The sequence below is a fragment of the Trypanosoma melophagium genome (genome assembly GCF_022059095.1).
Source record: "Trypanosoma melophagium isolate St. Kilda chromosome Unknown ctg9segment0, whole genome shotgun sequence".
Taxonomy (NCBI): domain Eukaryota; phylum Euglenozoa; class Kinetoplastea; order Trypanosomatida; family Trypanosomatidae; genus Trypanosoma; species Trypanosoma melophagium.
The window spans coordinates 435,794-454,803 of record NW_027125194.1 but is presented as its reverse complement, the minus strand read 5'-3'; the positions used below and the strand labels follow the sequence as shown (position 1 = coordinate 454,803).

Sequence of the window (19,010 nt, the reverse complement as noted above, 5' to 3'; positions counted from 1 at the left end):
TGTGTTTTTGAGCCTTTCTCGTGTTACACTTTCCTTCCTTTTTTCTTTTTTTTATTGTTTGGTTTTGTTTTCCCCAAGGCTTCCAAGAAAATAATTTCTATTTAAATGAAGCAATTTTGGCGACGGTTTCTGCAATTCCCAGGAACACGTGAAAATGGTTTTTATGTTCCTTACAGTGACATGGATGAAGTACTTCAACAATATATGGCATCAATTCCATCTCCTGTTTGTGTTTATTTATCTCCCCAACATTTACTTCGTCTGGTGCCAACGCAACCTCGAACTACGGTTACTATTTGGCGTGAGGCGATTCAAGCTGGAATGTTACCGCGCAATATTTCCTTTGAGACTTTTAGAGAAGCTTTGATGCGTCTTTCACCTTTGTTTTTCGCAGTTTCCTTAAATGAATCAAACAAAACCGAACAGGATACAATTATAAGTTGGCAACCTTGGGTCTCACCGATATGGCGTACAAATGTTAATTTTTGCAAGATTGATAATAATGATGACAAGAATGTAAATTTCAAAATAATGAGTAGGGAGTTGAATAAAAGTTCACTAGAGGTGCAGATCTTTGATATTATTCCCAAGTACTTTGTACCAACACGTCTTGTTCAGGAACGTATGCGTTTCCTCCGGGACCGCTCTACTTGTACTTCAACTGTATTGGAGTGGCATCAACTAACAAGTCTACCTCTTGCATCTCTTCTTACTTGGTCAGATGATCACAGTATCGTAAAGTTATCCAAAGATGTTTCTTTCAATGTACCAGCAGATAATTATTATGGTTTAAAATCAGAACCAAATATATTTCATCAAGCATTAAATGTCTTGTCGCTGTTATTACCAACATTTATGGTATCAGAGAATTTCGTACAAAGTGTATACAAGGAAGAGTTTGTTAAAGAGCAAGGTGTATACCATTCAGTATTTGAAACCTCTTTTTTCTTACGTTTTCCTGACGCCCGTGCATTATTACAGCACCCGGATTTGCAATTTACAATTCAACGCAATGAGAATGGTGGTATAATGTTGCACACCAATTTTCTTCACACTGGTCGTGGAGTATCGAACATGCTCTATGAGTTATCTCCATCTGCCCGCGACAGTACTATGACTGTTGTATCTAATGTACAACAAGACCAAGGGGAACACCAACAGAATCATAATAATAGTAATAATTATTATGTACGAAGTGTTCTTAACGCCTCATTACCGTATATTCCATCTGCTGATGATGAAGTGATGCTTCAACATATTCGAGGAGAACGTCTTGTTGGTCTGCAATGTGCGGCAGATGTCAAGAATGATCATTTTAGCCTCTCTCTGGCAACAGTTCATGGTGATGTTTTCTGTTTTCAAAGTACTATTTCTTCTCTTCATCGCTTAACAAAATCTGGTATTCCCTACAGTGGGCTACCATCAGAGGTACACGAGGCTCTCATCTCTGCGCAGGTGGTTAAGGTTGTTGCTATTGACTCTGCAAATGTGGAAGAGTGTAAGTTAGTAGAAAAGTCTATTATAGAAATTTTTCGTTCTTGTTTGAATCTGAATATTAAGACAATCTGCAACCTTTGGAAGTTTGCTCTTTTTACTGGCTTTCCACTTCGAATTCCACCCGCTGTATCACTTTCTTTTTATCGTCGTATTCTTCTACTGCGTACCGGAGTAACAACAACAACAACGGTAGGATCAATAGATGTAGGAGTATTAACACCAATTGCGTTACAGGTTGCGATGTGTGCTGTTCGTTTATGTGGTCTTTGTGGGATGGACAGTTCTAACCTGAGCATTGATAAATTACATCGTATGATTTTAAATGACATTGAAGAGACGTGGTTAATACGAAATGTGGAGTTACGCATTCGACGCTACGGTGTAATATCTCCGCAGGGGTCGTCTCTCAAGTCACTTCAACGTCAACTGGAGTATCTCTCTTTACTTTACGGACCGGAAGTATGCATTTCCAACGAAAGAACAGGGGAAAGACCTCTTCCGTTGTCGACTTCACCACCATCACATAACTTCAACAGGAAGACAGATCAGGTATCCAGTGAGACTGAACAAAATGCTGAGGAAAAAGAGAAAAAAGATCCATCAGAAGAAAAAGTTGAAGAAGAAGTAAAAGAAAAAGAAAAGGAAGAAGAAGAAGAAGAGTATTTTTCAGCATTATTTGCTGAAACTGATGTACCCTCTACTGAGACGATCAAGAAGAAAAATGAAGGAAAAATAACAGAGGATGGGTTATTGACACCAGAAGAAGAAACAACACTTCAAGGTTCAAAGAATACGAATAATGACCAAGAAGATAAAGAGGAGAATGATAATAATAAAGAAGAAGAAATGTATAATGCTGTGTTTGCCACTGATAGTGTCACTACACCCAATGTAGGGGAGAAAAAAGTTACGCCTGGAACTCGTACTATTTTAACAACGATGGATAGTTCACAGAAGAAAAATATTAACACAGAAGACCAAAATGATGCCGATTCCAAGAGTGAATCACTAAGTTTTTTCTTAGCCCCACCGAGTACTCATCCTAGTCGTGCCGAAAAATTGAGAGGGAATCATCACAAGAAGAATTTTCTCCCACCAGCATATTCCATCACACAGATACCGTTGTTAAGGGGACCCAATCGTAGTGTTTCGTGCAAAACACCACCTTCTCGTCTTCCATCCTTCTCAAATGCAGAAAAAGTAAGAAAAACAATGCCAAATGAGGAGTCAATGATGGAACAACAACACAAGGGCACTGTGGAGAAAGAAAGAGATATGATGGAGCGTCTAGCACAAGAGATCATGAGAGAAACTCAACAATCCTCAGCATTACGCGTGCGAAATGTTCGTAATGGCAATGTCGCTCTAAGCGAAAAGACGATGGAATTAATGCGAGAGTTACTTCGTTTGAACTCATCACAAAAGTAATTGAGAAAATACTTATTTCACAGTTTTTATTCACAGCGTAAGGGTCTAATTGTTAAACTTTTTTTTGTTTTGTTTTATTTATTATTAATTAAATATGTTTTTTTTTTTATTTAATCTTTTTTGTTTTGTTTTATTACTTGTTTGTTTGTTTGTTTATTTTTTATTTTTCATTTTCATTTTTTTTTTTTTTGATTTCAAGGGGGCTTGTCTCGTTTTTTTTTTTCGCTTAATTATACGAGGGCGTTTTCAAGAGAAATAATTGAATAATGTGGTTTTATTGTATTTTTCTTTTCGGTTTTTGTTTTTTCTATATATCTCTACCGATTGAATGATTCCTCGTTTCAAGAGACTCCGCGGATAACGTTTCCTTTATCCTTTTCTCTTTTGTATCCCTTCTCCTTTCTGTTTCTTTTCTTTTTTGTAAGATTAATATATTCAAGTTTTTTTTTGTTTTTTGGGGGAGGGGGTTTCCCTAAAGATAACTTTAATCTCATAAGATAAATGTGTGTTCGATATCTCATAATAGCCTCTTCGCTTTTATGGACTGCCATTATAATAGAAGTAGTAGCAACTTCAACAGTTGTGCGGGTGGTGGATGCTGCCGTAGAAGAAGAGGAAAAGGAAGTTGAGGAGGTTATGGACGGCGTACAATGGGCATATCTCATCATTGCAGATAGTGTTCTTTTACTCTTCGCGGCTTTATTCGCAGGATTAACACTTGCAATCATGGGACTAGACACACTTTCTCTTGAGATTATTGCTGATAGCGGATCTGAACCTGATAAGACATATGCAAGTAAAATTTTACCTATACGTCGATTGGGTAATCAGTTACTATGTACGTTAATTCTTGGTAATGTAATGGTCAATACTTTAATTGCTCAAATTACCGATTCTCATATTCATGGTTGGATTGCTACCGTTGTTTCAACTGCTTTAACTACGGTTGGTGGTGAAGTACTTCCACAAGCACTAATGTCTGCTCATGCACTACAAGTTGGAGCTAAAAGTGTTTTTATTGTAAAGTTTTTTGTACTATTATTTTATCCAGTCTGTAAACCACTTAGTGTGGTTTTAGATCGTTTTATTGGTACAGATCCTGGACAAATATATGAACGAAATGAACTTAAAAAGCTTATGTTTATGCATGCTGCACGAGGATCAGAATCAGGTCTTGGTGAAAGAGAAGTTGATCTCATGATGGGAGCAATGGAACTTCATGAAAAAACAGTTATGGATGTTTTGAGACCTATTTCAGGAGTACTTATGCTTGAAGCGAATGAACCACTTAATGAGGAAACCATACAATTAATTTCTGAACGTGGTCATAGTCGTATTCCTATTTATCAAGGAGGTAAAAATAATATTATTGGAGTTCTTTTTGCAAAAGATCTATTAATGGTTGATCCTCGTGAAAATACACCTGTTTTATTACTTGTAAAATTTTACAATAGACGATGTCATATCGTTCCATCAGAGACAAAACTTATATCTATGCTTAATTACTTTCAAACAGGAAAGTCACATATAGCATTAGTTCAGGAAGTACAACAACGACCATATGGTGATCCATACTATGAAGTAAAAGGACTTGTTACAATGGAAGATGTTATTGAGGAACTTATTCATAGCGAAATATTTGATGAATATGATACAGATCCTCAACTTTCTTTTCCTACTCCTCAAATTTCTATAAAAAGACAAGTAGGACTCACCGCAAAATGTTCCCGTAGAATTAATATGAGTCCCAATCAACTCAAAGCATCTGCGTTATTTTTATGTGAATCATTACCAGAACTAAATCGATATACACGAGATGCAGGATCTGTATTATCACAAGCTATTAGTTTACATGGTGCTGTTTATAAGGTACACCCACCACCAGATTCACGTGGACTTGATCAGGAAGATAAAGCCAATATATGGCTTTACAGATCTGGTCTACCTTCTGACGTATTTACACTGGTTATTACAGGTAGAGTAGAAGTTTTTGCTGGAGAAGAAGAGATAAGAGTGGAGTTACCCTCATGGTCTATATTAGCTGCAGATGCACTTACAAATCAGCTTTACATCCCTAATTTTAGCTGTAGAGTTGTTCAAGACAGTGTTCTTTTGCAAATCACACGTGCATCCTACCAGGAAATTTTGGCAATGTTGCCTGGTAGCTGTTGTGTTAGCAGTAATGCAGAAACATTGGGTGGTGGTACTAATGGGAATTAGATTGCTTGTTTTATTTCCCTGTTGATGCAATAGTACATATTTAGTAAAGTACAAAAAAAGTATATATTAGTGTTTCTCTCTCTCTCTCTCTCTCTCTGTGTGTTGTTTTTTTTTTCTGTTTTGCTAGGTTTTCTTTTTGTAGTAGACAACGTAGCTATGGTGATTGAATTGCCTGTTGTAGTTGAAATGAAGGTTGAGCTTGTTGACAATATTGTTTCACCAAAACCTATAATTACTAGAGTAACGTTTTTTCCCCTCTTTTTAGTATTTCTTCTGCGGATCGCATGTGTCTTTTTTTTTTCCTTTTCTAAATCCCCATTCTAACATATATATATATATATATATATATATTTTTTTTTTTTTTTTTCTCTCTCTCTCTCTTTCTTTCTGCTGATCTACCATGTAGACTGGTGTGTTCGGCTGCCAATGGTGGCGCTGGTGCACCTCGACATGCTCGCGGGCCCGGCTGTGGACTCCCCGCCCGTCGACTCCCCCCGATCGCTGCGGGCCTGCGGGCTCTGCGGCATCGACCCCGCCGCCCTCCGCCCGCTTTCCCTCCGGCAGCACTTCGAACTCCTCGCCGGCGGGGCCCCGTGGGTCGACCGCAGCCCCCCGGACGGCGTCCACGTCGACGAGGCACTCGACGCCTGCCGCGGGGCGGGAATCCTCAGAGGCTCCACGCAGCACAAACTGCAGGCGTACCGCAATTACACCAAACACGAGGCGGCACGCACAGAGACACTCACATTGGCGCGGGAAGTACGGCGGCAACTTATCGCGGAGGAGGTTTTTGAACGTCGCCGGAGAGCACATGCCGATAGACTTTCCATCTCTACCTCCTCCAACTCAGTCGTACCACATACACCTGAAATAAACGCAATGCAAATGCCACCCAAACTAGATAAAGGAAGTAGTCGTCTTTTTGCCCATTCAACTCCTTTACAGAGTAGATTAAATGTCCTAGAGAATGTAAAAACTGATACAACACAACAGAATCAGAAGCTAGAGATGTCTGAAAGAGTAGTAAGTAATCAAGTTGTAGAGAATAAGGATAACTGGCCAGGTGCAAAACATGTTGTACAACTTTCTCCCCCTGATGCAAAAATAGAGGCACCCCAATGTATTTTTCAGAGTGGGCTAAATAACATTGTTTCCGGTCTTGCTTCAGAAGCGAAAATAGAGGATGATATAGCAGTAACACGTAGAACACGTAACACAATAGGTGATGTTGCCCCTCCAGTACCCATTATTTTACCATGTGAACAAGGGGAAGTTTTCTACTACTATTGTGCCAATGCTGTTGCAGCCGGTCGTGTTTCAGGATATCGAGAGCAGGGTGTTTTGTGAAGACCTGTGTGTTACACCGTATGATCTGTAAGTTTGGGGATAAGTTGTGGTAGACACACAGACACACAAAAAAAAAAAGAGAAAAAAAAAATAAAATAGACAAAGAAAGGCTAAAATTAAGAGCACTAGAATTTTGACACTTCTAGATGGCAGTAGTGTTATGTGCAATTATGGTAGAGATCTATTAATACATATTTTTTTTTATACTTGGAGTATCCTCGTTTTTTTTTTTTGTATGCAAAGTCATTCAGACATACTTGTATGCACATCTACAATAAAAGGACTTGTAATAAGATATCTTCTTATTCCTTTCTTCTCTTTTTTTTTTTTGTTGTTGCACTGCGTTTTTTTTTTCTTTTTTACTCTAGCATTGTCGCAAGAAAATAGTAAAAAGAGGTGTGGTGTTACAATACATTTTTTTATTTTTTATTTTATTTTTTAATTTTCTTCTTCGGGTGGGAAGAGAGGGTGAAGAGAACTCATATAGTACATATATACCATGTCAATGAAGATAAATAATAATGAACTCTCACTAAATGAGAAGGCTGGACGTATAATGCTTAGACTAGATGAAATTGATGAATTGATGCGTAGTAACTCTGATGTTGAGCAGGATGTTATTACAAAATACTTGATGGATGAGGTAGATCTTCACAATGTTCTGCAGCAGCATGAAGCGAAATTATCTGCCCTTCGTGAGGATTTTATTCAAGCGCATGTGGATGAAGCAGAAAATATTTGTTCTTTATACATGGAATTTGTAGAATGTGAAGAAAAATTGGTACAATTTGAGGAAGAAATTATTGCATTTCAACGTAGATTGGCAGATTCTGCAGATGATATGGTAAAAATGCAACAACAAACAGTTTCTCTAGTGCGAAGTATTAATAATCGACGTCTTGGAAGTTCGAAACTTAATGAGTTATATAGTGTACTAGAAAAGTGTGATACCTTTTGTGATGCTATCGCCCAAAAGGAAGTTAATAAGGAATACTTGGAAAATATCGCAGAGTTAGAGAAAAAACTTTCCTTTCTTTCTTCAAACAAAGAATTAGCAGGATCCGCTGTTGATTTGGAAACAAGACCACGTCTAGAAGCTGCAGCTTTACAAGCTGGCGATAAATTACAGCAATACCTCACTAAACGAATAACAACACTTGCCTCAGCAGGGAGTCTTGCAAGTATTAAGCAATTACAAGATACTCTACTAAGCGAAGCTGGTCAAAATGCTATGAATTTTTTAAAAAGTTATAATAGACCTGTAGCACAGAGAATTTTTCAAGAATATTTAAAACGTATGTCAGAAGTTTTTACTCGTCTTGTTCGTCTAGCACTTCGTGGATTTAGTGAGATGTGTACATTAAATGCCATTAATGTTGATACTATTATTACAGCAGATGATATACATGATGTACTTTGTAATCGTGACTCTGGTACACCAAAAGGTAACAATGTTACAGTAGCAGCTTCTGCTTTAGTATTTCCTGTTCAACCTTTTCCAAGACGTGAGAGAAGTGTTTCTCAGCATATGCGTAATTTTACAGATCGCGCTTTAAAATCTGATCGTCCTATTATAATGCGAGATGCTACAATAGAAGAAACAATTTTAGCATTAGATGCATTTATTGTACATAATGGTATTCTTACTCTTGATCCTGTAAATGTTCAAAAATTGGAAGGTGTTAATTCTTGGGTTTGGCAATTTATACGTTTTATACAACTTATTGTTGAATTATGCGTTTCTGAAAGCCGTTTTGTTGCTAACTTTTTTTGCTCTTCTTCATGTGAAGAAGATTTTGATGAAACAGAAACCTTGACACGTGCTGTATTACAAAAATCTTTTGATTTAACTTTAAGTGGTATTCTAGAAGATGTGTCACTTGTGACGGAACGACAAAGTGTTCTTGCTGGACTTCGCGTAGTTGAAATTGTAAAAGGATACCTTTGTCATTTGCAAGATCCGGTACCACTTCTTCTTCTTAGTGGAATTATGGAATTAACTAAAAATACACTTACAAGTACACTTCATAGTGTTATGGCAAATGATCAAAAATCAACCCAATTTTTAACAACATTACGACTTTCACCTTTTCAATTAGCCCCAGATGAAACTATGATAAGTTCAAGTAAACTCCTTGAGGATAAGGGATATGCCGCTACTTTGGGACCTCATCGTGTTATACAGAGATTTTCTCATATTACAGGAGAATTGGAGTTACTTAATTCTGCCAATTTTAGCGGATCTATGGTAAATGGACAAGAGGTATTAGTATATGATATGTCCGTATCTAATGTTATCTATCGTGAAATAGAAACTGTTTCAGAATTTATATTAACGCTTGCGAAGCGTCATAAAAACATATTAGCACAGCATATTTTTGCTGTAAATAATTTTTTTTATTTATTAGCATTATGGCGTCATTTAGCAACTAAATTACCAAAATTAGAACAGAGGGAACAATCACTTTATATTGCACCTTCTTTACATATCGCTTGTATTGAAACTCATCTTTCTAATGAGCTTGCACGAGTTGTAGACTATGATTCTAGAGCGAGTGGAACCTTTGGATATTTATTTGGTTTTATTCAAACAGTTGAATCAAAAATGGGAAGTGAATTCTTTACTAATAGTGGATCTACAGAATCTCCAACAGAATCACTATCAGAAACAGTTGAAGAGGATGAAACAATGCGAGTTGTATTGCATTTTAATCAGAGTTGGCAAGCTCAACTATCAGAGGTTAGTCATCACGTGAAAAAAATTGTCAATTTAACCATATGTGCAGCAGCAACTCCCGATAAAGTAGTATTAAAATCTGGAAAGGAATTGCAAGATCTTATCCTAAAGAAGTATACGCAGAATATTGTAGAGGCTAATACAAAATTGCATACAATAGTTACACGACTATTTGGAAAAAATAGTGATATGCATGCAAAGCTAACGAGTAACACAACTGTGTTGCAGGAAGTGAAAAAAGCACTGGAATTTTGAAAAGCAGAAAAAGAGGAGGATAGAAGGGGGTGATAAAGAAGACTCCAAGAGTATTTCTTCTCAACTGCTTTGTTTATTATGTGTGTGTGTTTGATCGATCGTTTTATTTATTATTATTATTATTATTATTATTTATTATTATTATTATTATTATTATTATTATTATTATTATTATTATTATTATTATTATTCATTGGTTTCTTCCTTTCTGGATGTTGTCTTTTCTTTTCTGGTGTGATAAACCACACACGCGTGTTTTTCTCTTTTTTTGTACATCGCTTCTGCTGTTGAAATAAAGGCAGGGTAAAGAATAACCATAAATCCAACTTTGAAAGTATCTCGTCTCCCACTATCTAAAGAATAAGGAGAGACACAAGGAGAAAGAGAGAAAAAAGAAGGAAAAAGTAAAACAAATAAAAATGACTACCGATAGTAAAAATGAGCTTCTGACAGTTCTTTACGGCACACAAACTGGATGTGCTGAAAGCTTGGCATATACCCTATGCTCACTAGCGTTGAAGCGAGGATTTAAACAGTGTCGCTGCATACCAGCGGATGAGTTTCCCCTTGAAAGATGGAAAGAGTCTTCTCCAGTTGTTATTATCACATCTAATGCAAATCAGGGTGAAGCTCCAGAGACAATGCGTGTTTCATGGATAAGATTATTAGAACCGAATGCACCATCTATGGATGGTTTAAGGTTTGCTGTTTTTGGTGTTGGTGACTCTTTATATCAGAAATTTAACTATATGGCGAAAATGCTTCATAACCGCCTTAAGCAACTCGGTGGTGTACCACTTGTTAACCGAGGACTGGGTGATGAGAGTGACGCGAAGGGACATGATGAGGTATTCCTTCCCTGGATGATACAGTTATGGAAATCTTTAGGAAAATTGTGTTCAAGTGAGAATGAACTCACAACAGAAGATCCTTTAAAGGCTCCTCTTCTTACGAAATATAATGTTTCTATGAGTGATGAGGTTGTGAAACAGAATACGGAACAAGAGGAGGTATACCGTAATGAAGCTGTTTTTGATTGTATTGTGAGGCAAAATCATCGTCTCACAGCTCAAGATCATTTTCAAGTTGTACATCACTTGGTATTTTCACGAGATATCACCCGCACAGAAGGTGGTATAAAAGAAACCAAGTCACTCTCTTATGAGGTTGGTGATGCGTTAGGTATATACTGCAGTAATAATGATGAAATGATAGAAAGTTTTCTAGCTCAGACAAAATATAATGGTGATATGATAATATGTATTACACCTAACATATCTGAAGGACTTATTCAACAGAAAAATCAACCTTTTTTTGGTAAACCAATGAAGCTTCGTTTTTTCTTACGTCATTATTTAGATTTAGAAGCTGTGGCAAATCGTTCTTTCTTGGGTATGCTTGCACGGTTTACAAAAGATCATGAAATTAGAGAAAGATTACTTGAATTGGCATCATCTGATCACTTGGATGAATTTATGTCATATTCTCATCGTGAAAAACGAAATGTAGTAGAAGTTTTAGGTGATTTCCATATGGTTTCTCCACCTCTTGCCACTCTACTTAGTTATATACCTCCTATGCGTCCCCGTCTCTTTTCTATTGCTTCATCACCTTCATTCGACCTCACAGAAATTCATCTCACAGTTGCACAAATATCTTGGGAAACACCTTATAAACGAAGACGTCAAGGTTTATGTAGCTCTCGTTTGGTTTCTTCTGTACCTAAAGATATTTTTACTTGTTTTTTATGGTCTGGTACACTACTTATGCCGATGAAACCATCTCCTTTATTGTGTGTAGGAACTGGAACTGGAATTGCTCCAATTCGATCTATTATTCGTGAATGTGCAGCAAATTTAGAGGAATGGGGTGATGTACCAATTTTACTCTTTTTTGGTTGTAGATATGAAAAAAAGGATTATCTTTATCATGATGATTGGGTTAAATTAAGTAGAGATCGTTTAAAACAAATGAAAGTAATACCTGCCTTCTCTAGAGATGGAGAAAAGAAATTTTACGTACAACATCAACTTGGTCAACACGCAAGGCGTGTGGCAAAATTGTTGGATGAGGGGGCTTACATTTATATATGTGGAAATTCAACAACTATGCCAAAGGATGTTGCTTCGACTCTGGAAAATATTGTTATTCAATGTTCTTGTGCTGGAGATGATGTAAGTGGTCATAAGTATATGAAAGATATCCATAAACAGGGTCGCTATGTTGTGGATACATGGTCTGCATAAACTAATAAGGGGTTTACATTACACGTATTATACTTGTAAATCTGTGTGTGTGTGTGTGTTTTCATGTGGGGAAAGAGGGATGATCTGGACACGTGATGACAGTAATAGTGGTTCAGATGTAGATATTTATTGCTGTCTCTAGCATTTGTAGTCACAAATACACTAACTCTATACGCTGTTGTGGTAATGATGATGGTGGTGGTGGTGGTTTGATGTATACGGTGAAGAATTCGCTGTATATAAATTAAATCCAATTTCTTTTTACCTCCTTCTAGTTTTCTTCTTTTCTTTTTTTTTCTTTATTATATTTGTTTCTTTTTTCTTTTTCTTCGTTTTTTTGTTTTCATTCGTTAATTTTTTTTTTTGTTCTTATTATGAGGAGTCTCCTGCTGGTGGTATTCCAAGCATATTAAAATGGCTGAAGGCTCACTGGCTTCCTCAGCCACTCAACTTGTGGCAACTGTCAGACATGAAAATATGCAATTGCAGAGATATCTTGCAGAGGTTCGTCATGAAAATCAAGTACTTAAAAAGCAGTTATATCACTTAAGTGCACTCCTTGATATCGCAGTAAGTAAATTGGCTTCGAAAGGAATTATATTAGAAACTCCTATTGGTATTCGTGAGCTACGTGCCGCTGTATCTCAACGTGAGATAATAAACGTATCTAATGATCTAATTGACGCAGGTGATCGTGGTTACGAAAAGGGAACAGCTGAGAGTTCATCCAATCGTCAATTTCAAAATCGTCGTGACCTTCGAGAGCATACTAAACCTGTTCAATGTGCGGCATTTGCACAGGGTGACCAACCTATACTTGCTACTGGTGGTCTTGATTGTCGTGTTATTCTTCATAACTTCATGACAGGAGAAAAAATTCTTGACATTAAAGGACATGAACAAAATGTAGCAGATGTTGCATGGTTTGAAAGTAGTGGAAATGTTCTTTCTGCTTCCTTTGACGGTACAGTAAAAGTTTGGGATCCACGACATAGTACTGGTAGTAGTAGCCATAACAGTAGTAATAATTGTGGTACTACATCACCAGTTTCCCAATTTAGTGCTACTGGTTTTGTGCTCGCTGCAGTTCCCCTTGACAAGGCTTTCATTTTTGCATGTACCGATTCAAAAAAACGTACTTCTATTGTAGATTTACGCGTTCAAAAACCTATATCATGGAAGCATGATGTACGAGCTAATACCTTAACTTTTAATGCTGCAAATGCTCAACTAGTTACAGGACATAATAATGGTACTATTGCAATTTGGGATGTACGTAAAGTTGGTCTTGCACTTTCTTCTAACTCTTCTATGGAAGGGGAACCTACAGGTAATAATGCAATAATGGGTTCTTTTACTTCTGCTGCTGCGGATGAAACTTCTGGTGTACCCATTTCACGTGTTTCTGTAATTGAGAATGAACCATCGCAAAGTGCCATTACATATATTGGTTACCACCACAACAGCGATGACACGAAGCGACTGGTGGTGGTCTCTACGGATAATATGGTTCGATTGTACCGTTGTATTGGCATCAATACCACCACTGGCGATGTCTTTTCACTGCGCAATCTCGTGAGTGGGGTGCCGACGCGTGGCTACACCACCCGGGCGGTGTTCTGGAAGGGCGTGAAGGAGAAGTCGCGGGTGTCGGCCTTCTTCGACGACGGCGAGCGGGAGACGGACGTGCAGCCGCGGCGGGTGGCGGAGTGCGATCTGCTCGTGACGGCCGGGGCGGAGAACACCGCGTGGGTGTACGACGTGACGGAGGCGGGCGAAGCGGGACTCATCGAGCGGCTCGAGGGGCATCGCGACCGGGTCGTGGGGGCCGCCGTCCACCACGGCGATAGCCGGCCGATCATCGCCACATACAGCGCGGACTGCACCGTCAAGGTGTGGACACCATTAAAGAAGTAGTAGAGACAGCGTGGGAAGAAGAAGGAGGAAGAGGAGAAGGGGGAAACAGGGATTAAGGGAAGGAACCTGTAATTTTAATATATGTATAAATATTATTATTATTATTATTATTATTATTGTTATTATTACTATTATTTATTTTTATTTATTTATTTTTTTCGTTATTTTTTTATTTTATTTTACTTTTTCTGAAAGTGTAATGCACCCTATAGGTGCTGCGCCACCTGTGCAGCGGGAGCCTTTTTTGTCCAATACGCACTATATACGTGCAGAAGAACAGTTGGCTTTTCACGAAAAGTATCACGATCGTATGGCTCGACTCATTGGTACTAGTTCTTGGAATATTAACAATAATATTTCTCCTGATTATGATGATATTAGTAGAAAATATCCGAATGGGGAGGGTATGAATTACCATAACCCAACTCCCGATTATTGGGCCGATTACGCAAGAAAACTTGAACAAATGGGAGTTTCACGGACAGAGAATACACCGCCACGCACAGTTAATGAAGCTGCTCCTACACCACCTCCACAAGGAACTTATTTTAATTCTCCGCGTGGGTTACATGACCCATCAAGGCGATGGGAAGCGTATTCAAATAAAGGAAGTCCCGCACGATTTTCAGAAGAAGGTGTTTTGCAGCGTTTAGATTTATTAGCGCAAGACAAGAGTGAACCTGATACTACTGATGTTATGGATCTTTTACGAGAAGTTGAGGATGTCTTGGTTAGAGAAGAGGCCCAAAGGCAAGATAGAATAGATAACTCAATAAATACTCAATCAAGAGTTGGTTTGTCATCTAGGCCACTGAAGACATCACATACTTATGATCCCGGAAGACCAATGGGTGTACCTCCTGCTCCTGCAGTAGATGTAAATCTCACTAATCACCTGCATAGTAGATTAATGCAAAACGATGAAGAAGAACAGTACCACCATCGCCACCAACACCAACAACAACAGCTACCACCACCACCACCACCATCGGCAACAACACCAACGGCTGCTCCATCATTTCAGTATGGAACAAAATGTACTCTACCTATTCGACCACCATCAGTAGGTGCCGATTGGAGTCAAATTTCAAATTATCAACAGATGGAGTGGTATAAATCTTATTATGCATGGATGATGTATTATGCCCAATATTATGGAGCTATTCTTGCTTCTCAACAGTTACAAAAACAAAAACAATGTAAGGATCATCGGTCAACAAAGGAAGAAGTAAATGAATTCAATCAAAAGATTCGTGGTAACAAACGTAATGGTTTACGAGAGCTTAACAAGGAATACAGAGAACTTGCTGCAGAGGTAGAACGATTAAATGAGGAACCCAAACCTCAGAAGAACACAAAAACTAAGATATCTACCCGTTCAACTCATCAAGGAGAAAAGAGTGGTCGAACACAACGACGTTCTTCTTCTCCATACAATGCAGAAGATGATACATTATATCGTTCAGCACATAGTCATTCATCCTTACGAGGTGTTCCTTTAACTACTTCTCATTCAGGAGTTCCAATACGCTCAAAGGCACTTGTACACAGGGAATTTTTAAAGGAAGAGGATGAATCCAAGTATGGTGTACCTAAAAGGAATGAGTACGAGAAAAATAGTGGTGCAACTGGGTATCGTGATGAAATTCCGTGGCTTCCTCCAGAGCGAGATTATACTGAAAATGAGCATCAATGTAATAAACGTAGTGCAGGCGATCGTGACGTATCTTGGCTTTACAAATATGAAGAAAGTGATACCGAGGCGATGTCTAATACTGACTCTGGAGAGGTAGGTGAATTGAATCTTCTTGATAAAGATAATGACTATGTTAGAAGAAACAAAATAGGATCCAACTACTTTGATCACCAAAAAGGAGAAAGGGGTCTTCTCAGAAGAACACGTAGAAATGATGTACTGGATCAGCGACAAGATCAAGGGAAACGATTATCTGTTTACGAACGGAAACGACAAGAGATAGAGAAGAGCAAACCACGTTGGTGTTTCTAAAAACAAAACAAAAAAAAAGAGCAGAGATTTATTCTAGAATAGAAATCAATTGACTGAAGAGTAATAAAGGACCAATTGGGGAGATTTTTCTTTTTTTTTTTTAAGAAAAAAAAGAATATGTTATTTATCTGGTTTGTCAGTGGATTTTACACTTGCGAATGATAGGACGATCAAAAAGAAAAATAAAAAAAAACAAAGTGACACTATATATGTATTGCGTGTTGTTTGGGCATAGTTAACCTGCTTTGTTTTTAATATTCTTGATATTGCTTTTTTGTTTTTGGTTGTATCTTGATCTCCGTTTTATTCCTTTTTTTTATTATATTATATTATATTATAATTTTGTCTCTGTGTTGAAACGAGGTAACGTCTAGGTACGGTTGCGTTGTTTTTTCTTCTCTGTTTAAGGAGAATAACAACGACGAGAACAGCAACAAAAAAAAAATCGATCTAAAAGAAAGAGTGGGAGGAACTAATCCATAATTAGGGGACAAAGAAAGTACAATTAATAATTACATCCAAAACAAAAGAAAAGAAAGAGAAACTGAACAATGTCGGCATGGGCAGACGAGATTGACTCCACCTCTATTGATGAGGAATACGACGAGAAGGAAATGTCGATGGACAATCATGCGGAGGAACTCACAAAGATGGCATGGGATAACGCCAAGACAGTCGTGGAGACCCTTACCGACAGTGAGAACAAGCGGTATGAGATCATCAAAAAGGTGCGTACATATCACGTGGATCGCCCCGCAACGGTGGTAGACATCCGCGCCCGCTGGCGTCGCTTTGGCAAGGACGACGACAACCAACAGGACCTCGTCTCGCGGGACCCACCCATTGTGCTAGAGCTGGGCGATATTGACCCGCTGGAGCGAGTGGCGCGTGATGAGGTGGTGCGCATCATGAATGAAGTGGAGCGACTGAAGATCGACGTGACGGACCCGCGACTGGCGCGCTTCGGTAAACTGAAGGAGGAACAGGAGCGGGCCGCACAACAGGAGGCTGCCCCGGTCGAACAAGGAAAGGAACGTACATGGGCCGCGGCAAGAGGCGAAAAGACATCTACACTCAGAAAAGAGGATACCGACCGTCGTCTACGTATTACCAATATTTCGGATGACATTACGAAGGATGAGCTGTATAACATCTTTGATACTGATGACTACAGAATTGAGAAATTGTTCCTTCCAACAGATTCTGCAACGGGAAATTACAGAGGGTTTGCCTTTATTACATTTGGGAGTTCCGAACAGGCGGAACGTTGCCTCAGGAAAACTAAGGGTACAGCGCGCTTTAAGAATACGGTGATGCGCATCGTACGTGCTCTCCCAGAGGGTGAACAGAGGCGTCATTGATAGCAGTATGGTGAAAGATTAATTTGGCTGACGAACACGTAAGTATTTAAAAAAAAAACAATCGAATGCCAAAAAAAAAAAAGATTCGAAGTTTATGCTAATTCAATAGTGAGGATCACTTCTGCGATTCTTATATAAATATAAATAAATTAAATAAATAAATATAAATATATATATATATATATATATATATATATATATATATATATATGGTTTCTCTATCTTCATGTTCTGCTGGCATATTTTCTCGTTGTCTTTTTTTTTTGGTTATTGCTTTTTTTTAGGATTGGACCTGGTAAAAATTAGATAGATATAGCCCTTCTTATAAGTATAAATATATCTATATATTTGTATTTATTACTCTTAGTATTATCATTTTTTTTTTATCACTTTCATTTCCGTTACGCATGATTGTATCACCAAACGTTGATGACCTTTCCGCTCGCTTTCGAGAGATGTCGGAGCGACGTGACCGTCTTCTTGGAGATCGAGGAAAAACTTGGCTATGCAGTGAAGATCAGTCTTCTTATGGAAATGTTATTACGGTACCCTTAGAGTTTAATAGCTATAGAAGGAACCCGCAGCATAGTTTTCAATCTACAAGAAGTGTTAAACCTTGTACTACAACTCCTATTAAACGTGGTTCTACAACTCCTGTTATACGTCGTACGTACAGTTATAAAAAAGAAATGCTGGATGATGATGATCTTCTTCCCTTTGCCACGAAATCCACTCGTTCTGCTTGTCGTAACTATTCCAGGAATAATGAACGTTTAAATGGAATAGAACGTAAACCAACATTTCGATGGATTAATGATGACAGTTTTGAAGTGGATCAAAGCAGAACAGTAAAACGCAATCCTCGTGAAAAGTCTGAAAATCAGGTTAATCGGAGTTTTATTCCTTCTTATACAACTTCCCAGAGGCGTCCAAGTCCGCTTCTTTTGTCTCTCGTAAATGATATTGCAACTCGTCGAGAAGTACGTAGCCCACCAATACCGCAAGAAGTTATTATCGCCTTTGAAACTCATGTAGCTCATGGGGGATATATGCTAAAATTTGTTTCTAACGGTGCTCCACATGAACGTTTTTTCGTTATAAAGTTTTTGGACCGTCAACGTCCATTTATCGATCCCGAACCAGCACTTTGTTGGTATCGTAGTTCAAAAAGTTGGACAATGCAACGTTGCTTACCTCTAGCAGACCTTATCGCTGTAATTGATGGTGGTGAAGACCATCCTGCTGTAAAGAAACGTATGGTTCACCCGGGATTTATAAAAGGATCTTATGTAAACTTAAAATCTACCTTTTTACGTTCTGAATTTATTTTACAGTGGCATTTTCGTTCTTCCGGAGGTGATGAAGAAATTCTAGCAGTAAAAATGCTAGACAGACCATCTTACCTTTCTTGGTATATCGTGATGAACTTCTTTAGCAGTATTGGTTCTGTTTTAGCTCTAGAACCTTGAACAACGGCAAGTGAGATAACGTCCCAAGAGCAAAATAAAAATACAAGAAATGAATATGATGTGCTAGTTACATTATTTTATCGATATTATTTTAATCTGTACGTTTTATTACCCTTTACTATTTATAAAAAAAGAAAAAGGATAATTATGAATGTGGTCCATTTTTCCAACCTATTTTTTCTTTTCCTTTATCTGGGAACTACACATTCGTTTGAATGTAAATCTCATTGTTTATTTGTATCGACGTTTCTTTTTTTTTTTTGTGCGTGAGTGAGCGAGTGTGTATTCTTATGAATTTGTTTTTCTTTTCTCAGTGTCAACATTACACGTGTTACTCTTTTTTTTCCCCTAGTGTTTCTGTACTTGTAGGAAATCAATAACAGAGGAGAGAAGAAGATAGGAGAAAGGACCTTTTTACCACTAAAGGAGTTAAGTAGATAAAATCAAATTAGAAAAAAAGAATGCTTACAACTATGATTTCTTCTGATTCTTTTAAGTCCAATTATCTTATCGTCGTTGTTATTG

General features: G+C 38.0%; 9 protein-coding genes across 9 annotated transcripts; all 9 read left to right on the top strand.

Annotated features, from left to right (window-relative positions):
• Positions 1 to 105: 105 nt before the first annotated feature.
• Positions 106 to 2,925, top strand: LSM04_006433 (uncharacterized protein; the record flags this gene model as incomplete). The annotated part of the gene is made up of 1 exon (XM_067332867.1): positions 106 to 2,925. The coding sequence occupies one exon, from the start codon at positions 106 to 108 to the stop codon at positions 2,923 to 2,925; it is 2,820 nt and encodes a 939-aa protein (XP_067185759.1).
• A 501-nt stretch (positions 2,926 to 3,426) lies between these two features.
• Positions 3,427 to 5,145, top strand: LSM04_006435 (CNNM protein; the record flags this gene model as incomplete). The annotated part of the gene is made up of 1 exon (XM_067332866.1): positions 3,427 to 5,145. The coding sequence occupies one exon, from the start codon at positions 3,427 to 3,429 to the stop codon at positions 5,143 to 5,145; it is 1,719 nt and encodes a 572-aa protein (XP_067185760.1).
• Positions 5,146 to 5,571: 426 nt separating this feature from the next.
• Positions 5,572 to 6,492, top strand: LSM04_000044 (uncharacterized protein; the record flags this gene model as incomplete). Its single annotated transcript, XM_067332865.1, has 1 exon — positions 5,572 to 6,492. The coding sequence occupies one exon, from the start codon at positions 5,572 to 5,574 to the stop codon at positions 6,490 to 6,492; it is 921 nt and encodes a 306-aa protein (XP_067185490.1).
• Positions 6,493 to 6,991: 499 nt separating this feature from the next.
• LSM04_003432 (Vps52) lies at positions 6,992 to 9,484 on the top strand (the record flags this gene model as incomplete). Its single annotated transcript, XM_067332863.1, has 1 exon — positions 6,992 to 9,484. One exon carries the CDS (start codon positions 6,992 to 6,994, stop codon positions 9,482 to 9,484), a length of 2,493 nt encoding a protein of 830 aa, XP_067185646.1.
• A 419-nt stretch (positions 9,485 to 9,903) lies between these two features.
• LSM04_000421 (Flavodoxin/nitric oxide synthase) lies at positions 9,904 to 11,730 on the top strand (the record flags this gene model as incomplete). Its single annotated transcript, XM_067332862.1, has 1 exon — positions 9,904 to 11,730. One exon carries the CDS (start codon positions 9,904 to 9,906, stop codon positions 11,728 to 11,730), a length of 1,827 nt encoding a protein of 608 aa, XP_067185504.1.
• Positions 11,731 to 12,144: 414 nt separating this feature from the next.
• Positions 12,145 to 13,647, top strand: LSM04_007910 (WD40 repeat; the record flags this gene model as incomplete). The annotated part of the gene is made up of 1 exon (XM_067332861.1): positions 12,145 to 13,647. The coding sequence occupies one exon, from the start codon at positions 12,145 to 12,147 to the stop codon at positions 13,645 to 13,647; it is 1,503 nt and encodes a 500-aa protein (XP_067185832.1).
• Positions 13,648 to 13,846: 199 nt separating this feature from the next.
• On the top strand, positions 13,847 to 15,655 carry LSM04_007491 (uncharacterized protein; the record flags this gene model as incomplete). The annotated part of the gene is made up of 1 exon (XM_067332860.1): positions 13,847 to 15,655. The coding sequence occupies one exon, from the start codon at positions 13,847 to 13,849 to the stop codon at positions 15,653 to 15,655; it is 1,809 nt and encodes a 602-aa protein (XP_067185814.1).
• A 551-nt stretch (positions 15,656 to 16,206) lies between these two features.
• LSM04_007008 (RNA recognition motif domain) lies at positions 16,207 to 17,016 on the top strand (the record flags this gene model as incomplete). The annotated part of the gene is made up of 1 exon (XM_067332859.1): positions 16,207 to 17,016. The coding sequence occupies one exon, from the start codon at positions 16,207 to 16,209 to the stop codon at positions 17,014 to 17,016; it is 810 nt and encodes a 269-aa protein (XP_067185792.1).
• A 407-nt stretch (positions 17,017 to 17,423) lies between these two features.
• On the top strand, positions 17,424 to 18,485 carry LSM04_002161 (uncharacterized protein; the record flags this gene model as incomplete). The annotated part of the gene is made up of 1 exon (XM_067332858.1): positions 17,424 to 18,485. One exon carries the CDS (start codon positions 17,424 to 17,426, stop codon positions 18,483 to 18,485), a length of 1,062 nt encoding a protein of 353 aa, XP_067185595.1.
• Between the last annotated feature and the right edge of the window lie 525 nt (positions 18,486 to 19,010).